The 19,358-nt window shown below is 45.7% G+C and overlaps 2 protein-coding genes across 8 annotated transcripts in view; one reads left to right on the forward strand and one right to left on the reverse strand.

Moving 5' to 3' along the window:
- Positions 1–2,912: 2,912 nt before the first annotated feature.
- timm10b (translocase of inner mitochondrial membrane 10 homolog B (yeast)) lies at positions 2,913–8,456 on the reverse strand. Of its 2 annotated transcripts, none has more exons than XM_087988528.1 (3): positions 8,436–8,456; positions 6,517–6,612; positions 2,913–3,606 (listed from the first exon to the last, which is right to left on the reverse strand). In XM_087988528.1, exons 1-3 carry the CDS (start codon positions 8,439–8,441, stop codon positions 3,337–3,339), a joined length of 372 nt encoding a protein of 123 aa, XP_087844654.1. In that variant the 5' UTR covers positions 8,442–8,456; the 3' UTR covers positions 2,913–3,336. The 2 variants fall into 2 exon arrangements, with proteins under 2 accessions (XP_087844654.1, XP_087844653.1); XM_087988527.1 differs by lacking the exon at positions 8,436–8,456 and adding an exon at positions 7,641–7,693.
- Positions 7,769–19,358, forward strand: part of LOC122550997 (arfaptin-2-like) — a 46,199-nt gene continuing 34,609 nt past the window's right edge. For 2 of the 6 annotated variants that reach the window (XM_087988522.1, XM_087988526.1), the window contains exon 1: positions 7,782–7,824. The gene's annotated coding sequence lies outside the window, so the exon portion shown is untranslated. Of the gene's footprint in view, positions 7,858–8,746; positions 8,770–19,358 lie in introns of those variants that run through there. The other 4 variants (XM_087988523.1, XM_087988524.1, XM_087988525.1 and 1 more) reach the window with 4 other exon arrangements.

The raw sequence follows: 19,358 nt of genomic DNA on the forward strand, positions 1-19,358 counted from the left end.
GTCTTCTGATTCATCACAAAAGCTGATGTTAAAATGTTGCTTCAGCAGAATGTGGGAGATAAGAGTCACTACTAGTGTCCCTGCTAACTGCATCTGCATCAATTGCACCCAACTTCAGCTACTCGAAAACTGCTTTAGGGACTGGAGCTGGATGAACTTCGGATCATTTGGGATGCGGAGGGGTTATTGAGAGGAGTTACAGGGAGGTAGTCACACCTCGCGTACAAATAGTGGTGTCACGTTAGCCAACCTCCAGTCTTCCAGTACGTGACCTGTGACTATCGATGATATAAGGGGTCCAGCAATCATTACCCTAGCTTCTCACAGAGTTCTAGGGTACAACTGATCAGGTCCTGATGACTTATCCACCTTCATGCGTTTCAAGACATCCAACACTTCCTCCTCTGTAATATGGATATTTTTCAAGATGTCACAATCTATATCCCCACATTCTATATCTTCCATGTCCTTCTCCACAGTAAACACTAATGCAAAATAGTTGTTCAGTATCTCCTCATCTCCTGCGGCTCCACACAAAGACAAGCTTGCCAATACATAACCACCTATTATTCTTACAGATAACTGAAATCTCCTTTGTTTCTCAATTTCCTGCTATTAGGGGGTCTATAATACAATCCCAATATGGTGACCACCCCTTTCTTATTTCTCAGTTCCACCCAAACAACTTCCCTGGATGTATTCCCAGGAACGTCCTCCCTCAGTACAGGTGTAACGCTATCCTTTATCAAAAACGCCACTCCCCCTCCTCTCTTGCCTCCCTTTCTATCCTTCCTGTATCATTTGATTCCTGGAACATTAAGCTGCTAGTCGAATTGCTATGAGATCCCAATCCCATGTTCCTAACCATGCCCTGAGTTCATCTGCCTTCCCTGTTAGGCCTCTTGCATTGAAGTAAATGCAATTTAATTTATCAATCCTATTTTGTTCTCTGCTTTGTCCCTGCCTGCCCTGTTTGACTCTCTTCCTTTCCCAAAAGTACCAGTCTCAGATTGATCTCTTTCCTCACTATCTCCCTGGGTGACCCCACCCACTAGTTTAAATCCTCCCGAGCAGCTCTAGCAAATCTTCCTGCCAGTATATTCTTCCCTTTCCAATTCATGTGCAATCCATCCTTCTCGTATAGGTCACTTCTACCCCAGAAGAGATTCCAATGATCCAAAAATGAGAATCCTTATCCCATACACCAGCTCCTCAGCCACGCATTCATCTGCTCTATCCTCCTATTCCTAGCACTAGGTTTAATTATAAAAATGGAAAATGCTGGAGAAACTCAGCAGGTCTGGCAGCAATTGTAGAGAGGGAAACAAGAGTTAACATTTCAAGTTTGATATTACTCTTCAGAAATGAACGGAGTTGGAAATTATGGTTCTTAGGCTCTTGGTAACAAGGAAGGATGAACATATGGAACAGATTGAGGCCGTACCCGTAGCAAAAGACAATGGGAGTGTTATTGTTGGCAAAAGGGGGATAGAGATATAAAATAGGTTTAAATCATAGGTGTGAGAAGGAGAAAATAGGTCTGCTCTGCTGAAAGTCAAGTCAGCAAGACACAAACAAAAAAAAATACAGAAACAGCTGGGAAAACTCAGCAGGTCTGGCATATTCTGTGGAGAGAAAGCAGAATTAACATTTTGGATCTAGTGACTCCAGGTCAGAATGCTGCGAAGAGTCACTGGACACAAAGTGTTAGCTCTGCTTTCACTCCACAGATCTGTCCAGACCTGCTGGGTTTCTCCAGCAAATTCTGATTTTGTTTCTGATGCAGTTCTTTGCATTTTATTTAGGTTTAAACAAAACATGGTTGAGAGATGGGAGAGTTTGGCAAATCAAAACAGACGGTAGAGGTTAAGAAGTCATTGAGCTCAATGTTGAGTCCTGAACTTCCCAGGGCTAAAGGCAACAAAGAAAATAGAAAAAAGCAGGAACAGAGTACAGAGGTGGATGGTTAGCCAGGATCATATTGATTTGGCTTTTTTTGATTTGATTTATTATTGTCACGTGTATTGTTCTCCTTGCTAACCAGACAAATCATACCTTACATAAGTACAGAGTAAAAGAACAGAATGCAGAATATACTGTTACAGCTACAGAGAAGATGCAGAGAAAGATCAACTCTAATATATGATCAGTCCATTCAGAAGTCTGATAACAGCAGAAAGGATTCCTGAATGATAAGAGGTAAGAGTCACAACTAGTGTCCCTGCTAACTGCATCTGCATCAATTGCACCCAACTCCTATTGATATTCTTATGTTTGCCATGACCCTTTAGTGAGGACTCGGACTGGATTGAGCATGCAAGAGAAGATCTAATTCGAGGAATTCGAGATATGTGACAGACATTGCTGCTTTAGATCAACTGACCTCAATATCTCAGCTCATGACCCCACTTGGAGTCCTAAGCTTCACTCTGAGAAACCCTGCTCCAGAGGGACTATAACAACAGTAACATGTAGAAGAAAAGCAGCTGCAAAAACAGAATGTGAGGAAACCACAGCTCAGTGAAAATGCTGCACCCATAAACACACTGGGAACACAGGAATGTTCAAACAATGTATGCTGTTAGTGAGAGACAGAGAAAGAAACTGGTGTGGGTCTCTGTATGGGTTATTCCCAAAGTGATGCACTCACTGTCTCCAATCTTACCTCTTAGGTGTAGGCAGCTCATCATCATACAGTCAGGAACCGCACCCTTAGTGGAGGCGGTATAATTCATGTGTGGGGGCCTGGAGCAGACAACAGATTCCTAAACTAATAGTTCAGATAATAAAACAGCATCTGAATCATTACCCACAATTACTTAAATGGCATATCTGAAATGAATTAAGTGCTTTCATTTGACAAGGGCCACACTTGTAACTTAAATGTGTATTAATTCACTGAGGAGCAAAGAAACATTCTCAATGAAACTAACTTTAATGAGTTCCATGCTGTAGCTCTGTGAGCTCCTTTTTGGTGTAAGGCATGCAGTAGCTGCATTTTCTTTTTCACAACCAGCGTGAACCACTCTGGCTATTCTGGTCAATATGACTTCTGGTTTCCAGTTTTGTCACTGTCTAGAAGCCGTGGTCAGTCCCAATTCTTGTCCTTTCCACGTCACATTTGCCCATCGCAAATCTGTGGCTCCAGCCTCTGCAACCACCTGTTCAAAATGCCAGGCAAGTGTGTAGGTATTGTGCTGGGTCTCTCGATTTTCTGTTACATGCCAGTTCCCATTGGCACTGTTTGATTCACTGGAAGTTGGAGCGAATCACTCAGTCTGGGCACATTAGAGTAAGTGAAAGAATTACGGCAAAGGTGACATTGGGACCAAGAAACTAACTCTGATCAGGAGAGCCAGTGTTGGTCTGATTCAGGGGGTCAGGGATAATGGAATTCTCCAAGTCCACTGGTACGATTTCAGCAATGCTGCTTTGGCTCTCTGATGCAGGTAGATTCACATTTGATTTCTGCACAACCTCAGCAGCTTTTGCCTCATAGTCAGAGATTCTTCTTTGAACAATGGTTGGCATGAGCTGGACGTAGGCACTCATTAACCGATGGTTGGTGTGGATCAATTTACCAGCACAATTGTTGATGCAATTCTCCTAGAAAGAGAGGAAACAGATATTAAAGCTCATTCCATTCCATTGCATACCATCAACAAACTGTGTAATATTGCATAGACACCTAACAGCCCTGCACTGTCAACGGAGTCAGTGCTGAGGGAGCACCGCACTGTTGGAAGGTCAGTGCTGAGGGAGTGCTGCACTGTCAGAGGGTAAGTGCTGAGGGAGTGCCACACTGTAAGAGGGTCAGTACTGAGGGAGTGCCGCACTGTCAAAGAGTAACTAGTAATTTGCCAGTATCTCTGCAATTTCCACTCTACCTTCCCCTATGACATTTGGGTGTCTTTGGCTGGGCCCAGGATTTATTTACCCCTATTTGCCCCTTGAAAAGGTGGGGGTGAGCTGCTTTCTCGAACTGCTGCAATTCATGTGATGTAAGTAGACCCACAATGCCCTTAGGGAGGGAATTCCAGGATTTTAACCCAGTGACACTAAAGGAACGGCGATATATTTCTAAGTCAGGATAGTGAGTGGCTTGGTGGGAAACTTGAAAGTGGTAATGTTCCCATGTATTTGCTAACCTTGTCCTTCTAGACGGAAATGGTCATGGTTTTAAAAGGTGCTGACTAAGCAAGTTTGGCAAATTTCTGCCGTGCATCTGATCTGGTGATTTCTCACTACCAACAGTGTCTTGAATACCATCTCCTTATCAATCTTAAACCCTTCTAGTGACTGAGATTCTGCCTCTGTCACATCGTCCTGGGCAGCACTGCTCCGTAGGTAAACACAGCTGCAAAGTATTCATCCATCACTGAACTATACCTCTTACTCCCAGGTGTAATAGCCCTTTTTGATCTCTGGTTAATCAAAGGATGAAAGATTATTGGGGGTTGAATAACGATCTGAGCCATGATAGAGTGTCCAAATGACCCCTTGCTCCTGTAATGATGTTCACAAAAAAGGCTCTTCAGCCCATCAAGTCTGCGCCAGTCAAAAACAATCACTTAATTATTCTAATCTAGCACTTGACCCCTAGTCTTGTCTGCCTTGGCATCACAAATGCACATCTAAATACTTAAGAGTCATAGAGTCAGAGAGATATACAGCATGGAAACAGACCCTTCGGTCCAACTCGTTCATGCTGTCCAGATATCAATAGACAATAGGTGCAGGAGTAGGCCATTCTGCCCTTCGAGCCTGAACCACCATTCAATATGATCATGGCTGATCATCCTTAATCAGTATCCTGTTCCTGCCTTATTTCCATAACCCTTGGTTCCACTATCCTTGAGAGCTCTATCCAACTCTTTCTTAAATGAATCCAGACACTGGGCCTCCACTGCCCTCTGGGGCAGAGCATTCCACACAGCCACCACTCTCTGGGTGAAGAAGTTTCTCCTCATCTCTGTCCTAAATGGTCTACCCCGTATTTTTAAGCTGTGTCCTCTGGTTTGGCACTCACCCATCAGCAGAAACATGTTTCCTGCCTCCAGAGTGTCCAATCCTTAAATAATCTTATATGTCTCAATCAGATCCCCTCTCAGTCTTCTAAACTCAAGGGTATACAAGCCCAGTCACTCCAGTCTTTCAGCGTAAGATAGTCCCGCCATTCCAGGAATTGACCTCGTGAACCTACGCTGCACTCCCTCAATAGCCAGAATGTCTTTCCTCAAATTTGGAGACCAGAGCTGCACACAATACTCCAGGTATGGTCTCACCAGGGCCCTGTACAGCTGCAGACCAACCTCTTTGCTTCTATACTCAATTCCTCCTGTTATGAAGGCCAGCATGCTATTAGCCTTCTTCACTACCTGCTGTACCTGCATGATTACCTTCATTGACTGGTGTACAAGAAGAACACCCAGATCTCTTTGTACTGCCCCTTTACCTAAATTGATTCCATTTAGGTAGTAATCTGCCTTTCTGTTCTTGCCACCAAAGTAGATAACCATACATTTATCCACAATAAACTGCATCTGCCATGCATCTGACCACTCACCTAACCTGTCCAGGTCACTCTGTAATCTCCTAACATCCTCCTCACATTTCACCCTGCCACCCAGCTTAGTATCATCAGCAAATTTGCTAATGTTATTACTAATACCATTTTCTATATCATTAATAGTGGGGTCCCAGCACTGATCCCTGTGGTACCCCACTGGTCACTGCCTGCCATTCCGAAATGGAGCCGTTTACCACTACTCTAACCCAATCTAGTCCCACTTGCCAGCGCCCAGCCCATATCCCTCCAAACCCTTCCTATTCATATACCCATCCAGATGCCTTTTAAATGTTGCAATTGTACCAGCCTCCATCACTTCCTCTGGCAGCTCATTCCACACACACACCACCCACTGCATGAAATGTTATGAAGGTTTTTGTCTTTTCCACCCTTACAGGCAGTGAGTTCCAGATTCCCATCATCCTCTGGGTGATAATATTTTTCCTCACCTCCTCTAAAGCTTCTGGCCCTTCCCTTAAATCTACACATGTGCTTATTGATGCTTCCATTAAAGGGAGAGGTTTCTTCCTGTCTACTGTATCTATGGCCCTCATTATTTTATACATCTCAATCATGTCCCTTTTCCGTATCCTCTGCTCTAAGGAAATCAACCCTAATCTATCTAATCTCTTTTTGATGTGGAGGTGCCAGTGTTGGACTTGGATGGATAAAGTCAAAAATCACATGACACTGGGTTATAGTACAATAGGTTTATTTGAAATCGCATGCTTTCAGAGTGACGCTCCTTCTTCAGATGTTAGTGAACTCCAACAGAAAACTCACTGGCACCTGAAGAAGGAGCAGAGCTCTGAAAGCTTGTGTTTCATCTCTTTTCATAACTGAAACTCTCCAGTCCAGGCAACGTCCTGGTAAAATCTTCTCTGTACCCTCTCCAGTGCTGTCACATTCTTCTGATAATGTGTGCAGCCGGTCATGCTGGGACTTACCTCAGTCAATGTGATGTTCCTGTAGTTGAGGTTGGTCACACACTTGTTGAAGCAGGTTTCTGTCATTTTGTTGTAGACTAACAAGAAGTCCCGCAGCTGAAACATAGAGAACAGGAGATTAAGATCGGAGCTGAGCAGAAACAAACCTACACACATATTCCCCAATAAAAGACAGCCTAGCACTGTCACAGTGGTCTGTATATTTCCCTGAATGAGTGTTTGATGTGGGAAGTATCATGGCAAAGGCAAGGAGGGGAGTGTGAAATACAGTGGAGGTGGGGAATAGGAATGGCACATGGATGTATTACTAATAGGGTGGGTATGGGGGCATAGACTTATAGGGTGGGGGTTTATCCTCAGAGAGGACAGGGTCACACATGAGGGATGGGGGGGGTGATGGTCTGACCCAGTGGGGCATAAGGGTTGGGACCCCATGGGATGAGTTATAGTGAGGGATTAGGCCCTAATGGTGGGGAGGTTATGATGGGGTTTGTGGGGTAGGGGGTCACTCACGATGGGGGAGATGGAGGGGCGAGTGGGGAGGGGGGGAGAGAGGGAGGGGGGGAGAGAGGGAGGGGGGGAGAGAGGGAGGGGGGAGAGAGGGAGGTGGGAAGGGAGGAGGAGGAGAGTGTGGGGGAGGGAGGAGAGTGTGGGGGAGGGGGGAGAGTGTGGGGGGAGGGGGAGGGTGTCGGGGAGGAGGGGGAGGGTGTGGGGGAGGAGGGGGAAGGGTGTGGGGGAGGAGGGGGGAGGGTGTGGGGGAGAGGGGGAGGGTGTGAGGGAGGGGGGGGAGGGTGTGGGGGGGGGAGGGTGTGGGGGAGGGGGGGGAGGGTGTGGGGGAGGGAGGGGAGGGTGTGGGGGGGGGAGGGTGTGGGGGAGGGAGGGGAGGGTGTGGGGGGGAGGGGGAGGGTGTGGGGGGGGAGGGAGGAGGAGAGTGTGGGGGAGGGGGGGGGGGAGGGTGTGGGGGGGAGGGTGTGGGGGGGAGGGTGTGGGGGGGGGGAGAGGGAGGAGGAGAGTGTGGGGGAGGGGGAGGGGGAGGGGGAGGGTGTGGGGGGGGGGGGGAGGGGGAGGGTGTGGGGGGGGGGGGGAGGGGGAGGGTGTGGGGGGGGGGGGGAGGGGGCCCTCACGTTGCGGATCTCTGGTTCCATTCTGTCTCTGTGACCTTTCCCGAGCGGCTGGTTTCCGGTGACCCGCCCAATTGTGTCGTCACTTCCTGGCGCCGGCCCCTCTCCCCCCCCCACAAACTTTCCGGGCTCCCAGAGGGATCCCCTCCCCCCCGCCCTCACCACCACAGAGCGACCACCCGCCTCGGTAAGAGATTGGGGAGGGGGAGGGCAGGATGAGGTGAGCCTTCTCCTCCCCCCCCCCCCCCCCCGGTATATGTTGCTGTGGTTTGTTCTCGCTGGGTCTGGTCTGTGTCTGTGTCTGGTCTGGGTCTGGGTCTGGGTGTGGGTCTGTCTGGGTGTGGGTCTGTCTGGGTGTGGGTCTGTCTGGGTGTGGGTCTGGGTCTGGGTCTGGGTCTGGTCTGGGTCTGTCTGGGTGTGGGTCTGGGTCTGGGTCTGGGTCTGGGTCTGGGTCTGGGTGTGGGTCTGGGTCTGGTCTGGGTGTGGGTCTGGGTCTGGGTCTGGGTGTGGGTCTGGGTCTGGGTCTGGGTCTGGTCTGGGTCTATCTGGGGAGTGCCCATCATACTCAGGAGGGGGTGACAGTGTTGTCAATCTCCGGTGAGTGTCACTCACCACATTGTCTTACCCACTGCCAGTGTGGCCATCCTCCTTGATACTGCTCCCACGGTGGTGAACCTGCCCTCTGTTTATTTCTCTACCTCTTTCTGCTGTGGTTTGCATTGATGATGTTTCTGACTGTAGCTTGTATTTGGAGACTAATTCTGCCCCTGACCTTGTCAACATCACTGAATGCCTCACCTGCATACATGAACTAAAACTGCAGACACCTCAAACAGCAGAGTCCAACACAACAAGCTGAGTATTGCTTGGATCAGGCTGTGTAACAGATAGCTCCCTCTGTGACATACAGATTTCCTACAGCCTGCTTTGTGTGCTGCCTCTGCCTCCTCCCTCCTTGTCTCTGTCACCTCCTCAGGCCCCTGGACACACAGCTGGTCCCTCCTCCTTTCACCCCATTTGTGGGTATTCCTTTAGCCCCATTTAACCCCACTCCTCTGGTAACAGTTGTTTATGTGTCTGGATAACAGGAATGCAGTTTGTTAACATCAGAAGTCCTCATTGTTTATTCACGGTAAGGACCACTACCTGTTACTGTTCAGAGCCACTATTTATTCAGACTAGTACTGGGAAAATAGAAAGTACTGCATGAAACTTGGTAACTAGAAACAGGAGCAGACCCTTTGAGCTTGCTCCACCATTCAATATGATTATGGCTGATCCTGTCTGCCCTAGAAGGCAGTGGAGGCCAAGTCTCTGGATACTTTCAAGAGATGGATAGAGCTCTTAAAAACAGTGGAATCAAGGGTTATGGGGCTAAGGCAGGGACAGGATCTTGATTGTGGATGATTAGCCATGATCATAATGAATGGTGGTGCTGGTTTGTAGGGCAGAATGGCCTACTCCTGCACCTATTGTCTATCTCAAAACCAATTTCCTGCTTTCTCTCCATACACCCTAATGCCTTTAATATTTAAAAAATTATCAACTTTTTAAAAAATATATTCAGTGACCCAGCCTCACCAGTCACAGAATTCCAGAGGACACTGTTATGAGTGAAAAAATGTTTTTGGCCTCTATCCTATCATGGGTTTAGAACATAGACTAATACAGTGCAGAACAGGCCCTTCGGCCTTTGATGTTGCGCCGACCTGTGAACTAATCTAAGCTCATCCCCCAACATGATCCCATCATCATCCATGTGCTTAGCCAAGGATTGTTTAAATGCCCCTAATGTGGCTGAGTTAACTACATTGGCAGGCAGGGCTTTGTGGCCTCTTGTTCCAGACTCCCCACTCAGCGGAAATATCCTCCCCACACCTAGATCCCCCATATCTTTCTAATCTCAAGTGAATATAGGCCCGCTCGAACCAAGCTCTCCTTACTAACCATTTCGTTCTGTCGTGGGTTTTACACCTGCTTAATCTGCAATCATGTACATTCTACCTCAGGGCTCACAGCAGATGGGGACAATGGGTGTATCCATCTTCAAAACCTCCAAATCATCTTGGAAAATCCATCTATGTACCCTCCCCCCAAATAGAAGGCATCTGGATGGGTATATAAATAGGAAGGGTTTATAGGCCAAATGCTGGCAAATGGGACTAGATTTATTTAGGATATCTGGTCAGCATTGACAAGTTGGACTGAAGGGTCTGTTTCCATGCTGTATATCTCTATGACTCTGACAATGAGGACAGTCCCGCCATCCTCAGTATCATCTTAGTGAACTTTTGCTGCACTCCCTCTATGGCAAGTATAACTTTTCTTAGATAGGGAGACCAAAACTGCACAGACTGCTCCAAGTATGAGTCAAAATTATGGTATGGAAAAGCACAGCTAGCCAGGCAGTCTCCAAGGAGCAGGTGAGTTGGCGGTTCGAGTATTATCCCTTCAGCAGAAATGTTCCTGATGAAGCACTTATGCTCGAAACATCGAGTCTCCCGCTCCTCGGATACTGCCTGACTGGCTGTGCTTTTCCAGCACCACAGGTTTTGACTCCAGCAAACAAAATCCGAACTAATTTAACCTTTTGTCCTACAACCATCCCATTGTTGCACTCCCTCTATAACAGGAATACCTTCCTCAGATAAGGAGACCAAAACTGCACACAATATTCCAGGTGTGGTCTCACCAATGTACTGTATAATTGCAGCAAGACATTCATGCTCCTGTACTCAAATCCTCTCGCTATGAAGGCCAATATACCATTAGCCTTCTTCACCGCCTGCTGCACCTGCATGCGTACCTTCAGTGTATGATGACACCCAAGTCTCGTTCCGCGCTCTCAATTTATATCCATTCAAATAATAATCTGCCTTCCTGTTTTTGCTCCCAAAGTGGATAACCTCACATTACCAAATTATTCAGCATCTACCATGTATTTGTCCACTCATTCAGCTTGTCCAAATCACACTGCTGCATCTCTGCACTCACCCACCCAGCTGTGTCACGTACACTAATATCCGACTGTCACTGTCTGCCGCTCAGAAAAAGACCCATTTATCCCTACTCTTTGTTTCCTGTCTGCCATGATCGGTGGGGAGAAAAACAGATTTAATGTTTCGAGTCCAGTATGATTCTTCTTAAGTACTGAAAAGGGCTGGGAAAGTTTTTCTCATCAACCTGTTTAGAGATGTTATTACACACCTCTGGAGCAGGTGAGAATTGAAACCGGACCTTCTGGTCCGGGGATAAGGATTTTACCAATGCATCACAAGAGAGCCCCTAAAATGTTGGTTTAAATGGGATGGTTGTACCCCAACAGACTGATGTCCTCATGGACAGATTCATTTATGTAGTGTACACGAACAGACAAAAGGAAGAAAGTGGGAGCGTTGGACATTGGGTAGCAATGATGTTCAGAGAAGATATTGTGGTATTAGAGAGGGGCAAGGTCCTGCTACAGGAGTTAATTTATATACCTTCAAATGAACAGAGAGAGAGAGCAAAACAAATCTGCAGGGAAATTACATGGGATAGAGTGGTATTCCTTTCGGACTTGAATTACACAAATATAATTTGGAATAATATTAGAGTAAATGAGTATGAGGGGGATGAATTTCTGAAATGTGTTCAGGAGAACTTCGCTGATCAGCCTGTTCTTGGTCTAGTGAAAAACAAGGCTGAATCTAGGTGCTGGGGAATCTGTGGGGAAGCCATTGATTAAGAGTGCTCATTGTACCATTAAATTCAGATTAGTAATGGAAAGAGTAAGAGGGGATCAAGCCAGTGTAAAGACTATTGATGATCTTATGATCTTTGCAAGACAAATAAAATAAGGGTGCAATTCTAAAGGTGGCCTCGGAGCAGAGGGACATTGATCTGCTTCAATGATCTGTAAGTGCACAAATCATTGAAAGTGGCAGGCCAGGTGGAGAAAGCACCTGTACGTGCATAATTAAAGTATACAGTATTCTCTGCTTTATTAATTTGGGTATAGCATACACGAGCAAGGTAGTGATATTGAACTTGGGCAAGACCTTTGTTAGACCTCAGCTGGAGTGTTGTGTACAGTTGTGGGCCCTACGTTATGGCAAAGGTGTGAACCCATTTGTGAGAGTGCAGAAGTGATTTATAAGAATGGTTCCAAGAATAAGAAACTTCAATGATGAGGAGAGATTGAAGAAATTGGGATTGTTCTTTTTAGAGTGAAGATGACTAAGAGGAGATGTGACAAAGGTTTTCAAAACCATGAGGGAGCTGGACAGAGCAGATAGAGAGAAGTAGTTCCCATTCATAAAATAATCCAGAAGCAGAAGGCGCAGATATAAAGTGATTTGCAAAAGAAGTAAATGTGAGGTAAGAAAAATCTTATTCTCAGTGAGTGGGTGGGATCTGGAATGCACTACCTGGAAATGTGAGGGCTTTTGCCCGAAACGTCGATTTTTCCTACTTCTCTGATGCTGTCTGACCTGCTGTGCTTTTCCAGCTCCACTCTAATCTAGACTCTGATTTCCAGCATCTGCAGTCCTTACTTTTGCCTACCTGGAAATGTGATGGAGACAGGTTCAAATGAGGCATTCAAGAGGGCACTGCATGATTAATAGGTAGAAGTAGTGTGCAAGGTTGTGGGGAAAAAGCAGCAGATTGCCACTAGGCAAAGATTTCCTTTGAAGAACTGGTACTAGCATGTACAGCTTTATTACATTTTTCTCTGGCTAAGGGCTTCCACGTCTTTCTGTCTGATCAGGGAATTATTCCCTCCAATCATTCAAAACCTGTACATTGATCGATAGATAACACCCAAGAATCCTGAGGAGGTGTTAACAATTGCTGAGTCAATGGCAGATCTGCACTTTAGAAATCTATAGGACAGATGCAGTCACTAATGCAGTGCATTTTGTGTTGCTGTTTCTTTCATTAAGGTTTCACTCTCTCCTGCTGCCCATGTCGAATTCTCATTTACCCACTCTTGTTCACTAACCCATGTTGATTTCCAATTCAAAAGCACCTGAATTTCAAAGTTCTCGCTATAGTGTCAGAGTATGGAAAGAAGCTCTTTGGACCATCATGTTCACGTAGATCATCAAGGGCATTTGTATTCATTCGAGATGTGGGCGTCACTGGTTAGGTCAGCATTTGTTGCTCATCCCTAATTGCCCAGAGGGCAGTTAAAACTCAACCACATTGCTGTGGGTCTGGAGTCACATGTAAACCAGGTAAGGGTGGCAGATTTTCTTTCTCAAAGGACATTGGTCAACCTGATGAGATTTTACCAGCAATGGGCAACGCTTATATGGTTTTCATTAGACCAGCTTTTTATTGAATTCAACTTTCACCATCTGCTATGGTGGGATTTGAACTTAACTCCTCAGAGTATTAGTCTGGGGTTCTGTCCTAGTCACCCAGTGACATTACCCCAGCACTACCTAGCAACTCTCAACCCAGTTTCCAGCACTTGACCTGAAACCTGGTATGCTCTGGATCTTCAAGTGATCATCTAAATATTTCCTAAATGGTTTTTCCACCTCTACCACCCTTTTAGACAGAGAGTTCCGGATACCCACCATCCTCTGATTGAAACAATTCGCACATAAATATCACATATGCTCCTGCACTTCATCTGCATAACTAATGCAGCATAATGTGAGTAAATATGTGGTTATCCACTTTGGGAGCAAAAAACAGGAAGGCAGATTATTAACTGAATGGTTATACATTGGAAAGTGGGAGGTGCAATGAGACGTAGGTGTCCTTGTACACCAATCACTGAAAGTGTGCAGCGGGCAGCGTGAAGGTGAATGCTATGTTGGCCTTCATAAAAAGGGAATTCAAGCGCAGGCGCAGGGATGTCTTGCTGCATTTGTGCAGGGCCTTGGTGAGACCACACCTGAAATATTGTGTGCAGTTTTGGTCTCCTTATCTGAGGAGGGAGGTCCAGAGGGTAGAGGGACTGCAACAAATATTTGCCAGAATTGGTTCCTGAGATGTATGAAGAGAGACTAGATCAGTTAGGACTATATTCACTGGAGTTTAGAAGAATGATGGGGAATCTCATAGAAACCTATAGCATTCTTACAAGACGAGACAGGGTAGATGGAGGAAGAATGTTCCACGTGGTGGTGAGCCCAGAACCAGGGGTCACAGTTTATGAATCGGTGATGATGAGAAGTGTCTTCACTGCGGTGAGCCTGTGGAATTCTCTACCACAGAAAGTGGCTGAGGCCAAATGTTGAATGTTTTCAAGGAGGAGTTACATGTGGTTCTGAGGGCGAGAAGGGTCAATGTGTATGAGGGAGAAAGTGGAACAGGGGAAGGGTCAACGTGTATGAGGGAGAAAGTGGAACAGGGGAAGGGTCAACGTGTATGAGGGAGAAAGTGGAACGGGGAAGGGTCAATGTGTATGAGGGAGAAAGTGGAACAGGGGAAGGGTCAACGTGTATGAGGGAGAAAGTGGAACGGGGAAGGGTCAACGTGTATGAGGGAGAAAGTGGAACAGGGGAAGGATCAACGTGTATGAGGGAGAAAGTGGAATCTGGGCACTAAAGTTTTTTTTCATTTTTGGTTGAACTGTGAGTTAATGTTAGGATGAGTTGAATTTTGAATAGCTATGTGTTTTAACAATCAGGCATGGATTTTGAATAGAGGAGTTTCTCGTCAAAAGGAGAAAAGCAGCTTACATAAGGTGGAAGAAGAGGGGAATCAGGAGGACAAAACGGGGACATGAGATATCTTTGGCATTTAGAATTAAGGAGAATCCAAAGGGCTTTTACAAATATATTAAGGACAAAAGGGTAACTAGGGAGAGAAGAGGGCCCCTCAAAGATCAGCAAGGCGGCCTTTGTGTGGAGCCACAGAAAATGGGGGAGATACTAAATGAATATTTTGCATCAGTATTTACTGTGGAAAAGGATATGGAAGATATAGACTGTAGTAAAATAAATGGTGACATCTTGCAAAATGTCCAGATTATAGAGGAAGAAGTGCTGGATGCTTTGAAACGGTTAAAGGTGGATAAATCCCCAAGACCTGATCAGGTGTACCCGAGAACTCTGTGGGAAGCTAGAGAAGTGATTGCTGGGCCTCTTGCTGAGATATTTGTATCATTGATAGTCACAGGTGAGGTGCCAGAAGACTGTAGGTTGGCAAACGTGGTGCCACTGTTTAAGAAGGGCGGTGACCAGTGGAGTGCCACAAGGATCGGTGCTGGGCCCTCTACTTTTTGTTATTTACATAAATGATTTGGATGCGAGCATAAGAGGTACAGTTAGTAAGTTTGCAGATGACACCAAAATTGGAGGTGTAGTGGACAGCGAAGAGGATTACCTCAGATTACAACAGGATCTGGACCAGATGGGCCAATGGGCTGAGAAGTGGCAGATAGAGTTTAATTCAGATAAATGTGAGGTGCTGCATTTTGGGAAAGCAAATCTTAGCAGGACTTATACACTTAATGGTAAGGTCCTAGGGAGTGTTGCTGAACAAAGAGACCTTGGAGTGCAGGTTCAAAGCTCCTTTAAAGTGGAGTCGCAGGTAGATAGGATAGTGAAGAAGGCGTTTGGTATGCTTTCCTTTATTGGTCAGAGTATTGAGTACAGGAGTTTGGAGGTCATGTTGCGGCTGTACAGGACATTGGTTAGGCCACTGTTGGAATATTGCGTGCAATTCTGGTCTCCTTCCTATTGGAAAGATGTTGTGAAACTTGAACAGGTTCAGAAAAGATTTAGAAGGATGTTGCCAGGGTTGGAGGATCTGAGCTGCAGGGAGAGGCTGAACAGGCTGGGGCTATTTTCCCTGGAGCATCTGAGGCTGAGGGGTGACCTTATAGAAGTTTACAAAATTATAATGGGCATGTATAGGATAAATAGACAAAGTCTTTTCCCTGGGGTCGGGGAGTCCAGACTAGAGGGCATAGGTTTAGGATGAGAGGGGAAAGATATAAAAGAGACCTAAGGGGCAACTTTTTCATGCAGAGATTGGTACGTGTTTGGAATGAGCTGCCAGAGGGAGTGGTGGAGGCTGGTACAATTGCAGCATTTAAGAGGCATTTATATAGGTATATGAATAGGAAGGGTTTGGAGGGATATGGGCCGGGTGCTGGCAAGTGGGACTAAATTGGGTTGGGATATCTGATTGGCATGGACGGGTTGGACCGAAGGGTCTGTTTCCATGCTGTACATCTCTATGATTCTAAGAAGCAAGGATCTAGCACAGCCTTAGAGGGTTACCGGCTTACTACAAAGGGGCTCAGAAATGAAATGAGGAGAGCCAGGAGGGGCCACGAAAAAGGCTTGGCAGGAAAGATTAGGGAGGACCCTAAAACGTTTTACTTATATGTGAGGAATAAGAGAATGATCAGGGAGAAGGTAGGGCCAGTCAGGGATAGCGTAATGAACTTTTGTGTGGAGTCTGAGCAGATAGGGGAAGCCCTAAATTAGTTTTTTGCTTCAGTTTTCACTAAGGAAAAGGATCTTGTGAATGAGAACTTTGAGAGCTGGGAAACAGACTTGAACAGATCAAGATTGACTAAAGTTGATGTGCTGGAAATTTTGGCAAACATTAAGATTGGTAAGTCCCCAGGGTCAGATCAGATTTATTCCAGGTTGCTCCGGGAAGCGAGAAAGGAGGTTGCTAAGCTGCTGGCGAGGATCTTTGCTTCCTCACTCTCAATGGGAGTTGTACCGGAGGATTGGAGGGAGGCAAATGTTGATCCTCTTTTCAAGAAGAGTAATAGGGAAATCCCTGACAATTACAGACCAGTCAGTCTTGCGTCTGTGATCAGCAAGGTTTTGGAAAGAATTCTGAGGGGGTAGGATTTATGATTATTTGGAAAAGCACAGTGTGATTAAAGGCAGTCAGTATGACTTTGTGAGGGGCAGGTCATGCCTCACAAACCTTATTGAGGTCTTTGAGGAGGTGAAAAGACAGGTCGATGATGGTCGAGCAGTGGATGTGGTGTATATGGATTTCAGCAAGGCATTTGATAAGGTTCCCACATGATAGGCTTATTCATAAGGTCAGGAGGTATGGGATACAGGGAGACTTGGCTATCTGGATTCAGAATTGGTGGGTTGACAGAAGGCAGAGTGTGGTTGTAGATGGAAAGTATTCTGCCTGGAGGTCAGTGGTGTATGGTGTCCTGCAGAACTCTGTTCTTGGGCCTATGCTCTTTGTAGTTTTTATAAGTGACTTGGATGAGGAAGTTCAGGGGTGGGTTAGTAAATTTGCCGATGACACAAAGTTGGAGGTGCCGTTGATAGTATTGAGGGCTATTGCAGGCTGCAGCGCGACGTAGATAGGATGCAGAGCTGGGCTGAGAAATGGCAGAAGGAGTTCAACTTGGATAAATGCGAAGTGATGCATTTTGGAAGGTTGAACTTGAATGCTGAATATAGAATTAAAGACAGGACTCTTGGCAATGTGGAGGAACAGAGGGATCTTAGGGATCAAGTACATAGATCCCTCAAAGTTGCCACCCAAGTGGATAGACTTGTTAAGAAAATATATGGTGTTTTGGCTTTCATTAACAGGGGAATCGAGTGTAAGAGCCACGAGGTTTTGCTGCAGCTCTACAAGTCCCTGGTGAGACCACACTTGGAATACTATGCCCAGTTCTGGTCGCTGTACTATAGGAAGGATACAGAGGCTTTGGAGAGGGTGTAAAGAAGGTTTACCAGGATGCTGCCTGGACTGGAGGGCTTGTCTTACGAAGAGAGGTTGAATAAGCTCGGACTTTTCTCTCTGGAGAGAAGGAGGAAAAGAGGAGACCTGATCGTGGTATACAAGGTAATGAGAGGCGTGAATAGAGTCAATAGCCAGAGACTTTTCTCCAGGACAGGATTGACTGGCATGAGGGGGTCATAGTTTTAAGATATTAGGAGGAGCTGTCAGATGTCGGGTCATAACGCAGAGAGTTGTGAATGCATGGAATGCGTTACCAGCTGTGGCGGTGGAAGCAGAGTCATTAGGGACATTTAAGCGACTGCTGGACATGCACATGGATAGCAGTGAGTTGAGGGGTACGTAGTTTAGGTTATTTTATTTTAGATGAGTAATCCTTGGCACAGCATCGTGGGCCGAAGGGCCTGTTCTGTGCTGTACATTTCTATGTTATTGGTGGCTGTTATCTTTACTGATATAAAGAAAACTGTGATGAATGCCCAGAGAACATTAACTGTAGGAGCAGAATTAGGCTGTTCAGTCCATCAAGTCTGTTCTACCATTTAATCATGACCAATATATTTCTCAACCCCATTCTCCTGCCTTCTCCCCGTACCTCTTGATCTCCTTACTAATTAAGAATCTATCCATCTCTGTCAGAGTCACAGTCCTACAGCATGGTCCAAACTGGTCCATGCTGACCAAAATGTCCACCCATGCTAACCCCATTTCCCTGCACTTGGCCCATATCCCTCTAAACCCATGTATTTGTTCAAGTGCCTTTTAAATGTTGTTCGTGTACCCACCTCAACCACTTCCACACATTCAATATGCGTACCACCATCTGTGTAAAAACAGTTGCTCCTCAGGTTCCTTATTCTTTCCTCTCTAACCTTAAGCTGATACTCTCTAGTCCTCAATTTCCCAAACCTGGAAAAAAGACTGAGTGCATTCATATTATCTATGCCTCTTGTGATCTTATACACTTCTGTAAGGTCACCTCTCTGTCTCCTAAGCACTAAAATGTCCTAGCATGTCCAACCTCTCCCAAAACTGAGACTGTTGAGACCTGGCAAGATCCTTGTAAACTTCTGCATTCTTTCCAGTTTAATAACATCCTTCCTATAGCAAGGTGACCAAAACTGAACACAATAGTCCAAGTGCAGCTTCACCAGTCTCGTGTACAACTGCAACATAACTTCCCAACTTCTACACTCAATGCCCTGACTGATGAAGGCCAGTGTGCCTGTCTACCTGTGACTCCATTTTCAGAGAACAGTGCACCTGAACTCCAAGGTCCCTTTGTTCCACTAAACTCATTAAGGCCCCACCATTCATCATGAAACTCCTACCTCGATTTGACTTTCCAAAATGCAAGATTTAACACTTATCCATATTAAACTCCATTTGCCATTTCTCGCCCACTTCCCCAGTTGATCAAGGTCCTGCTGCAATTTCTGATAACCTCCCTCACTGTCCATGATGCCTCCTATTTTAGTGTCATTTGCAAACTTATTAATCATGCCTCGTACATTCTCATCCAAATCATTGATATACATAACAAATGGTAATGGTAATGGGCCCAGCACCAACCCCTGAGGCACTCCACTTGTGCGGCATGATTTCCCACGCACAAAGCCATGCTGACTGCTCCTAATTCAACACTGTCTTTCCAAATGCATGTATGTCTTATCTCTCAGAATCTTCTCAAGTAACTTATCTACCACAGATATTAGGCTTACTAGTCTTTAGTTCTCCAGTTTTCTTTGCAGGCCTTCTTGAATAAAGGCACAATATTCACTACCCTCCAGTCTTGTGGGACCTCACCCATGGCTAACGATGATACAAAAGTATCAGCCATTGTCTTCGCAATTTCTTCTCTGGCCTCTTGTAGTGTTCTTAGATGTATCTAACCAGGACCAGGAGATTTATCCACCTTCATACAATCAAATACATCCAACACCACCTCTACTGTGATATGGACTGTCCACAAGATATGGCCACTAACTTCCTCAAGTTCCCAAGTCTTCATGTCTTTCTCCACGGTAAAGACAAAGGAAA

This window comes from Chiloscyllium plagiosum, unplaced genomic scaffold (genome assembly GCF_037043375.1).
Source record: "Chiloscyllium plagiosum isolate Xiang-an unplaced genomic scaffold, Cpla_swu_hap1 HiC_scaffold_6, whole genome shotgun sequence".
Classification (NCBI taxonomy): domain Eukaryota; kingdom Metazoa; phylum Chordata; class Chondrichthyes; order Orectolobiformes; family Hemiscylliidae; genus Chiloscyllium; species Chiloscyllium plagiosum.